This window comes from Ixodes scapularis, unplaced genomic scaffold (genome assembly GCF_016920785.2).
Source record: "Ixodes scapularis isolate PalLabHiFi unplaced genomic scaffold, ASM1692078v2 ptg000044l_1__unscaffolded, whole genome shotgun sequence".
Taxonomy (NCBI): domain Eukaryota; kingdom Metazoa; phylum Arthropoda; class Arachnida; order Ixodida; family Ixodidae; genus Ixodes; species Ixodes scapularis.
In genome coordinates, this window is record NW_024609897.1 from 773373 (window position 1) to 783855 (window position 10483).

At 46.8% G+C, this 10483-nt stretch overlaps 1 protein-coding gene across 1 annotated transcript in view; it reads right to left on the minus strand.

Moving 5' to 3' along the window:
- LOC120846705 (4-coumarate--CoA ligase 1-like) overlaps window positions 1-3463 on the minus strand; it is an 89419-nt gene extending 85956 nt beyond the window's left edge. The window contains exon 1 of the mRNA XM_040218558.3: window positions 3341-3463. Within this exon, the coding sequence (XP_040074492.1) occupies window positions 3341-3463 (123 nt within the window). The remainder of the gene's footprint in view (window positions 1-3340) is intronic.
- Between the last annotated feature and the right edge of the window lie 7020 nt (window positions 3464-10483).

Consider the following 10483-nt stretch of genomic DNA (forward strand, 5'->3'; position numbering starts at 1 on the left):
CGCAGTTTTGTTCTTGTAACGGACCATAAGCCCTTGCAGACCATCCTGGGACTGAAGACCGGCATCCCTACCCTAGCAGCAGCCAGACTACAGCGTTGGGCAGTTCTCCTTTCCGCGTACACGTTTACGCTAAAATACAAGTCATCAAAGGAAAATGCCGATTCAGATTGCTTATCACGCCTGCCTCTTCAAGGTCAAAACGGCGATAGCGAAGAGCCGTCAGAAGAATGTTTCTTCTTACTACGCTTCAGTACGCTACAGGTTAACCACCGTGACTTGGCTCGCGAGACAAACAGGGACCCGGGGTTGAAGCAGATCGTGCAGTACGTGGCGAACGGTTGGCCGAATCGCGCGGCGAGTGACGATCTAAAGCCTTTTTTCTACAGGCGCTGCGAGTTCTCATTGGAACATGGGTGCCTAATGCTTAATACCCGTATCGTCATTCCGCGAAGTTTGCAGTCCTTCATGCTCGAGGAGTTGCACCAAGGACACCCCGGAGTTGTCAGGACAAAGGAGCTGGCACCAAGCTGCGTGTGGTGGCCGACCATTGATCAGGACATCGAGCGACAGGTAGGCGCATGCCAGCCTTGCCAGCTGCAGCGTAATTTGCCTTGCCCTGCTCCGCTACACCCGTGGGCGTGGCCCACTTGTCCCTGGGAGCTAGTCCACGTGGATTTTGCGGGATCGTATAGAGGTGTCATGCTGTTTGTTGTTCTGGATGTTCATTCGAAATGGCCGGAAGTCTTCACAATGAAGCAGACAACTACCGAACGAACCATAAACTCTTTGCACGAACTATTTTGTCGTTTTGGATTCCCAGAAACGCTCGTGTCAGATAATGGACCACAATTAACGTCTGCTGAATTTGCAAGCCACATGCGCAGGATCGGTACACGTCATATTCGCACGGCACCGTACCATCCAAGTAGTAATGGCCAAGCGGAACGTTTTGTCCAGTCTTTAAAGGTCGCACTGCGCAAGGATCCTGCCCTCCCAGTGGACGAGGCACTGGCGGGCTTTCTTTTGGCTTACCGGAACACTCCGCACACCACAACCGGGGAAGCGCCAGCCGCCCTATTGCTTGGCAGACGTCTCCGCACACGGCTAGATGTTGTCAAGCCTTCAACCAGGGAAACTGTTTCTGTAAGGCAGTTTACCCAGACGCTAAAACGGCGTTCAAAGGGTCGGCTCGGTAAACGGTTCTCGGTAGGCGACAGTGTGCGGGTCCGAAATTTTCGACGTGATGACAGGTGGTTTAGAGCCAAGATTTTAGCCCAAACCGGGCCGGTATTCTACAAGTTGTACGTAACCACGCCGCGAGGTGTGTTTCAGTGGGTGCGACGCAAGGACCACATTGTTTGGGTGCCACCGGAAGAGACGTCTCCACGCCACTTGGACCTTTCAGGGAATCCGAGGTACCAGAGGCCTGCCAGACTCCAGCACCACAAGAAGTGGCTCCTGCTCGACCACAACCAGCGGAACCAGCTCAGCAAGAGGATCGGCGATACCCTTCTCGCCAACGAAGACCACTGGCCCGCTACGCGCCCTAGCCTATTGTTGAGTGTAGAACAAACTTATTTAGGCCCGAGGAGTGTTATGTTGTATTACGCGCGTTTCAGCACGTATGACGCGCCCCCTTTTTCTTTTGATCGCTCCTCCTCTGCCTACCCTTTCCCTCTCTGATAACATGCTATAAGTTACGCATGCCTGCCGGCCGCGCGTTCTTCTCACTCGCTCCGTCATGGAATAAAGTCATTCCACCTCGCCACTCGCCGAGCTCCTCTCGTCAATCCTGTTTGTCCCCTCGCACGAACACTGCACAGGTCGTGACCTTCTTTGTTTTCCTTGGTGCGGGCGTGGCCGGGGATCGAAAGGATTTTCGTTCTATGCCCTGCTGAAGAAAGCTCGCAATGAGACTTTTGATGCGATTTGCCTTGCGGCTCGGGTTGCGGACTTTCTTGCACACTTTTAGTGCATCCTGCGAGTTTTGAAAGACGCCCGGTTCGCAAAGGCGAATGTCGGTGTGTTCGTGAACAGGGGTCTCGTGTGCCATGCTGACGTCTTCAAGTTACCCTCCCTTAATTGTGGTTCTGGATTGGCGTTCACGAGACCTGGAGATGGATAGCTCGGGGACGACGACCGCCGCAGAGCACGGAGGCCCCGCAGGACCGTCGTCCGCTGCAGCGTCCGTGTAGGCGACCAGTCTGGTGTGCAGCGGGTCCTTCCAGGTTCCGATCATCTTCTCGTGGGCTGTGGTGACCCTAGCGAAGGTTTGGGAATTTCTCTTGCGAAAAAGGGGTCTGATGTTTGGGATGTCTGCCAGGTCTTCCCAGTGTGGGAGGTCCGGCTGCAGCGGCGGCAGCTCCAACTTGGCGTCGGGGAGCGGCATGAGGATGTCCCGACCTTGTTGAGAATGCTGCAGACGTTCATGGTGGCACGGTTGCCTAGCCGAGAATTATGTCTCGCAGGGAGTTCATTTGGGCTTGCTGCCGAAGCTCGCCGCTCGGGGTGAACTTCGTGAGACCGGTGAACAGACTTATGGCCTTAAGGTTGAGGGCTTCAAGCTTGCGCCAATCTGTTTTGATTAGCTGGTAGTGACCAGCTCCGTAGCAGATGTGGGACACGACCAGACTAACGGGTGTTTTCTCAAACACCCGTTAGTCACTAATGCGTTTCTTAATTTCTGTACCTATCGTCACACTAAGTTATTTATTTTTTGCCCATTAAATCTTTACTTTTGTAATGCGTGTCAGCGTACTTTTGACTATGTTTAGGGGTTAAAAGCGCTAAAAAACGACGGACGAGTAGGAAAGACACACACCACAGTGCGCTACTTGCAACTCAGTTGCAAGTAGCGCCCTGCGGTGTGTGTCTCTCCTACTCGTCCGTCGTTTTTAGCACTTTTAACCCCTAAACATGTTCAACCAACTAGCCCAAATCCAAACCCTTCTGCAATACTTTTAATTAATTTAAGAGTACCACTAAGGTAACGGTGCACGATGTCACCGGTATGTATGTGACTAGTCTATGGACGAGGAGATACATTCGTAGTGCGGGGAGGCATCATGTATTTTTCGACCACGCATGTTTCCTCATCAATGTCACGTAGGAAGACGCTGGAAACTATTATTCTTAACGTTGTGGTATTTATATCGGTGCAACGCACTAGGTACATATTTAAAATCCGCTCATTGCACAATAATCGGAAGTGTAATAAAAACCAGATGAAATCAAAAAGTCTTGCATCACCAAGACAACAGGAGAGAATTCGATCCTTGTATCATCACAATTATACGCTTCTTAATCACATTGTAATAAATATATATAAAGCTGTACTCACAAGAACTGCCTTGGTCGAAAATTTCTTCAATCTCTCCTCTATAAATTGGGAAGCGTAGCTGTCTCCAACGTCGAAATCCGGGAGGGATGAGTGTATGACTCGGTTTATAATCCTTGCGGTCATTTTTTTTTGGTGGTTATTTCTAAAGGTGTAAAAATGACATATGATAACACACTCCTTCAAAAAATGAAGAACATGATTAAGAGTAGAATATTATTGATTGTGTTTTGTTTAGACGCGAAAGCGATGATTTTACAGGAGCTCTTCTTAAATTTTCACTTTGTCGGAAAGACATAATCACCAAGGTCATAATTGTTAATTCACGAAATTGCCATTCCTGGTTATTACAGGTATATAAATTTATGCACACCAAAATTTCAATACAATACGAAAGAGAGTTAAGGAGTGGTGTTGTCTTCGGATAATGGCGATTTTTACCGATATAAACGAAAGAGCTCAGACGAACGTACTCCACCCTGGCTCTAAGCACCTTCTTCACCAGTGTGGAACACACCGCTACACCAGTCGTGCCCGTCGTAACTGGGGCACATCTGTCTGACGCGCACAGATGCGCAGCGTTTATATCGTCGAGCTACGCGTATGGTGATAGTCACATCATCAGGAACAGTTGTGGATGTACATATTATAGAACCCGCGAGTGCTTTAACGATAAACCTAATGCGCACAATATATGACGTGGAATATTTTTATGCGTGCCACGTACTCATTTTCACTTCTGTACGAAGAATCGTTTTAATTGTCTAGTCTCAGGTGAGAGCTGTAGCGGAAGACTGAAAGAGCACTCTCAGGGTGACTTTGAACAGAACCTTGACAAAAAACACCATGTGTATGGCGAGCCAAACAATATCATCTCACGATTTACACCTAACTTGTTGCTTCCAATACCACGACTACCTTATATTTGACTGTTTGTTTACCAACAAAGGAGCGAGTCACTTGCATCTAAATATTGCTTCCCAGCCAATCCTGTGGCGGTGTCATCCGGTAAAACTTCCGTAGAACAAAGCATCACGCCTTAACATAATAAGTTAGGCCCTGCGATTCTTAGGTTGTCTGTGCACTAGGATCTGCTTACGTGTGCGTTTTTTGGCCAGCACAGAACGCAGACAGCAACAGCCTTGGAAATCCAAATTCGGGGACACTCTCAGCGAAGGGCCAGGTCGGAATAACGTGTACGTGCTTTTATACTTCCGCGTCTCTCCGTGGAGTGGAGTGACGGCACTGGTTGCGCTTTGCTGGAAAAAAGAGACGCTAGAATATTTTATTTTTATCCGACTGCGTAAGCAACACATTGCATTGCTAATTGCCTCATAGCCATCGACCTTGGGCTGTGGAAGATAACAAAATAATTGGCAGGGTAGAATAAACATCCCAAGAGACGTCCGTACCCACAAAAGATTCTACTGGCCTCCACTAGATGGATTCGACGAGAGCTAATTTTGGTTCTCATCAAACGTACCCTGTCAGGGAATATTCTTATACGTTCTGAACAAGGACTTTTTCCGTAAACTGGTAGAGAAGTTCTGGTGCTGGTTAATGGTAGGTAGGTTACCATAACTACGAGAAAACTTTAATTATTTAATGAGGATTATGATTTATTGTACGAATATCACTATGTGCTCCACCTATGGCTTTTCAAGTGACCGGAATTAATGTTCATTCGCTAAATGTGTGAATGTTACTTAACTACGAACGCTACAAAAGTCAACATATTGATAAATGTTTCGTGCACCTTGAGGGCCTTAGAGGAAGACTCATAACTCTGTAAAACAATTTTCCTGCATTATAAATTACACTTATTTTTGAATATTCTCAGAATCAGATCGTTTTTCACTCAGTTAATCAATTCCAGTATGCTCACCTGACAGGAAAATTCAGAGCTGTAATCAAAACTTTCATGCAGATTAATGTACCGTAATATCCCGAGTCAACGTCGATACCCGAGTCATCGCCCATCCCACTTTTTAAGCAAATATTGATTTAAAAATAGCACCGAGTGATTGCTTACGATTAAGGATACGCTAATGGGGACTCCGCGATCCGCGAAGGATTGAAATACACGCCTCTTTGTTCTTGCATCTCTGTTTCTTCGTTTACGTCACTTCCCAATTCCCGCTACCCCGAAGTTGTAATACATATTTCCGAAAGGAAAACGATGTAAATAACAGATTTACAATATATTTTGCTCACAAAACAGCTCGTTTAGACAAAACAAAAAGTAGGAAAGATAACATAAGCAGTAACACATTCAGGGATCGCGAGGTCGGCGAACGTCTCATATCCAGGAATGTAACCGCGGAGTGTAAGGTAACGTCCGTCTCCACCCAAGTGACGTCACTGCGAACCAGCTGCTCTCCTCAGATCAATCTCCAATGTTTAAGACAAACCCAACGGGTAAATTAAGATATGCTGGAACGCCGCACACAGACGTTTGTAGAGCGTCCCTTTTTCAGCTTCGCGTTCATTGTGCCGTCCACGCCACGCCGCAACGCCGTCTCAACCCGCGTTGAGAGCACGCCGCGCACGGACGCACGGAATAACCGAAATCCCACTTTGCAAGTATCCAGTTTCTACGCGAAATGTTGGATAGTTTTAGGAAGTTTCACCACGCTTACCCACTACTTCACGAACCACCATGCACTTGTGGCGTTTGTCAGTGGTATCCCCGACGCAAATCACAACAGCTATGAGAATTAATCACGTCGCATCTCCGTCCCCTGTTACGTGACGGCACCGTTCGACCCGCTTTGCGCGACCGTGCTTCACCTATCGCTTTCGCTTCTTCACACATTGTAGGCGAAAAGGTGACTTTTTTGCATAAAACAATGCAACTAATTCGACTTTTGTGTTTAGTGCACTTCTTGTGCAGCCGCGCTAGATACCGGGAGGAAAAGAGTCCTTTTGTGCTTTTTCTAAACTTTTTGTGCTTACCACTGTGACATGGACCACTCCACTTTTTAATGAATTTGAGGCGGCAGGAGGGTGGGCGATGATTCAGGATGTTACGTTATCACATCCCTTCCTTTTTCTGGTTGTTTTTTTTTTATTAATTATTTAATTGTAGACTAAATGTTATTCTTTCGAACTAGAACGTTACACGTCGTTCGCACAAATGGAATACACCCTTGCCGTCAACCGAATTCGCTCACCGATGAAAAACCCGGCGATTTGTTGCCCTCTTCCATTACTGCTCGCCTCCTGTCTTGACCGGATGCGAGGAGATCTGACGCTGCAGTCTGACAACGCTTCGGTATTCTAAAAACCATGAAGCGTCTGCGTTTCCCTTGAAGCGCTTGGGAGAGTCGATTTCTCTAATCTGAGGAACGAACTCGGCAAGTGACGAGCCTGAGAGTGTGTTCGGACCTAAAAATACAGTCTTCGCTCTCGCACTGACCACGACGTTTCGCTGTGCTCGGTGTCTGAGCGCGGACTGATTCTAAGGTCTCGACATATTATCATCCTCCTCCATAGGTTGCAGCGTTGGATATACCATGTCGGTGTTGTGGGAGGACTAAATGTTCCAGACTGGTTAGAGTGGAGGACGCACTACTTACCCTTCGCACGTGTGGTTCCTCGGCTTTTCTGGCTCGTATATCTGCTTCAATGTCCTCGACATACGGCTGCAGAACGCCGGCGCAAGGAAATACAGGTACCGTGATCTGGAAAGTTCTCTGCGTCGCCGGAGCGAAAGCAACCAGGTGTGGAAAAACATCCTCTAGCCGGAAAGCGAAAAAAAAAAAGAAAGTTTCGCAGGCTTTGTTTTTTTGGGTTGACGCATAAAAGTAATGGACATGTACCTTTTTTTGTGAAATGGGTTTATTACAAGGAAATTGCTGTGTCTGTTCATGGCCGACCACGACTTTTCAAGTCATGAAATGCTTTGAACGTGTGCACCAATCCTAATACATTGTCTGTCAGTTCGTCCATGCCTTTCCCGCTAAATTTGGTGTATGTTATGCAGTGTTGTAAACGCTAACAAACAATAAAAAATAAAAAAATCAAGGAAATACTTTATTCGTTACTTTCAAAAAAAAAAAAGAAACGCGTTACCATTACCGTTAAAAAGTAAAGCACATTACTTTGTCATTGTTTTTTTTTAAATTATGAATTGACACGTTTTATTTTTTTACATAATAGGTAGGCATAAGCGCCATATTTATAGGAACATTACGTTCATCAAGAAATTGAACAGAATTACATTATCTTTTTTATGGTTTCATGTAAATACCCCCCCCCCCCCAAAAAAAAAAGAAAAAAAAGAAAAGCAAAATATATATTTACAGGGTGTTTTTTTCTTACTCTTTCAGATTTGTTTTAAAAAGATGAAAGACGTTTACAATCCCCTGTAACGCCGAATTAGAGCAGAGCTCTTGAGGAGGAGGAGGGTAAGATACGGAGAGGACACAATGCCCTCATCCTCTCCTGCTCGCCTCCCATTTAGGGGAACATTTTCCGCTAAATTTGGCGGAGAGTTTGTACCGCTAGATTTAGCGGGAAATTTTTCCGCTAAATTTCGCGGGGACTTTTTTCGCTAAATTTGACGGGGAAAGCTTTTCCGCTAAATTTGGAGGGGGGGGGGGGGGGGGGTTCTCGGCTAAACTTTGCGAAGAAATTTTTCCGCTAAACTTAGCGGGGAATCACTTCCTCTGAATTTAGCGTGGAAAATTTTCCGCGAAATATAGCGCATCTTGTGGGAAAAATTTTCCGATAGGTTTAGCGGGGAAATTTACCCGTATCCCAAGCAGCACGTTGTGAATGGGCCATCGCTGGCAAGTGTACTATGGCCAACCAGATTTTCGATGGCCCAAGCTTGGCCAAAGTGCTCGGCAATAGCAGTGTTTTCGTCCTCGTCTGGTGACTTGCCATTCACTTTATGCCAGTCGCTGGCCATTCACTTTAGGCCAGTGACTGGCCATTCACTTTAGACCAGTGACTGGCTATTCACTTTAGGCCAGTGAGTGGCCATTCACCTTTGCCCAGTGGCTGGCCATTCACTTTAGGCCAGAGAATGGCCATTCAGCTTTGGCCAGTCACTTTCGGCCATCCACTGGCCATTCACGTTTGGCCAGCCACTAGCCATTGACTTCCGGCCAGTCACTGGCCAAAAGTGGCTGTAGTTATACACTTAATACATAATTTATCACAGACTGCCAGAAAATGTGGGTGTTCCTCAGAAGACTGTCAAGAGTTTCGGGAGGTCAAGTTTGAGAACTCAACCCCAGAAACTTTTACATAGTAATGACACGCGAAGCTGCTGCAAGTCTCCTCAATATTTATTGGACCTTTTTGAGTACTAAATCTTACGACGCTGGTTGCGACCACCATTCCAGTCGTCGTGGGTTCAGGGATGGTATGTTGTCCCACCATTAAGATCCCCCGGTAATGCAGCAGTAAAACAAAATAAATATAAAAAGAAGTAACTTTAGGTGAAGGGACAGTGCAACAATGGAGAGTTTTAGTAGATCGTTCCGATACTTCCGATAGCCCCGATAACGATACTATGCATGCGCAAGGGAGGCGGTGGCGGAGTATCGGGTATCGTTATCGGAGTCATGGGAGCGATCTACTAAAACTCTCTACTCTTCAGTTACAATATTTTTCAGTTTACACAAGCCTACTGGCACTAATGGGAAAGAGAAGCCTTGAGTACACAGTAAAAGTTTTTACACATTTAAGGGCGTAAATCAGTTTGTCCCTGGGCTAACACCCTTATGGCGTTCAGGCAAGCACCCTTAATAAAGGGTGCTTGCTAACACCCTTGGTAAAGGGTGCTTGGCATGAAATGGGCACCTGCCGGGGGGGCCCAGTGGATGCTGGGCCACCCCAGCCAATCTGTCGCCGGGAGAGTATCATGCGACGTTTTGGTTATGTGGAGTACAAGGTCACATGACGCTCTCCCGACGCTGGATTGGCTGGTAGCGTCCGCCGCGCTCGGACGAAGGGTGAAATGAAGTATAGACCCCAGTGAACATTTCATTGGAATGTGTCCAATACACATAACAGAACATGTAAATTGTACAAAAATCATATATGGTATTGCATATTCTTATATTATTATTACATGATTTACAGCTTATCATGTTTACTGAACACATTTACACTTTTTTCACTTAGAGGGATTGCCACATCACCACATACGAGGCATGTGATAAAGAAATAATGAGTCACACTAAACACAACTCACTTCATGAAGTAATACAAAAGAGCTCCTTGCAGGCCACATCATAACCCCGTGGGCAATTGGGAAGTGCTACGGCACCCCCCTTTCTCGAACTCTAAGTGAGCCAGCAGTGGCCCCAAGCATCGCACTGCACGGCTGAACCATTGTGAACATCATGGTCTGCCACAAACGAAGCATGTAAAACTTTCCTGTTTGGAGATCAAGTGACATGTTTTGTTTGTCTCAGGGGATTGCAGGCAACCCACGCTTCACTTATCACTTGTCTCCTACGCGCATCTGGCTCAACTCCCAAATCGCGCATTGTACCAAACGGTCCAAGAAGACGGGAAGGAAGGACTCCCCTCATTCTCGGACCCTCGTTCGTGCAACCGGAAACAGCCATTCTCCCCCTAGAAGATTAGCCCGTCGCTTAAAACTCGAACAAAAGTTGCTTTCCCCATCCCGTTGAGCCCTAAGCTGACAGTGTTGTGGAAGCTACGTGCTCCTTGGGCCAGCCCACGTGGGCCAGCCACACGCTCGTCACGCCACGGGTACTTCGAACGGCTCGGTTGTAACGCGCTGACGCTATTGACATTACCACAACGCTGCCAGCGCCACCAAGGGCAAAGCTGATAACCACGCCTGCCATGCTACTCCACGAACGCGGGGAATCTTTTCTTTCTGCTTTTGTTTGCGCCGGATATCCCCTGACGCATCGCGCTCTCCGTTCGCTTCTCTTCGAGCGCTTGCTGGAGTGCACCGTTTGGAACGCAAAATATAGCCAGCCGTTCAAAATACAAACGTGCGATTATCATTTACGGTTATTATCACTCATACTTGATTCACTTCCAAACGAAACTTGAATATTTCGATTTTTGTTTCCGTACCCCTTTAAAGAACACAACTGTGATGATGATTTAATGAATGATGATGATGAAACAATTTTGACTAAAGAGAGTGAC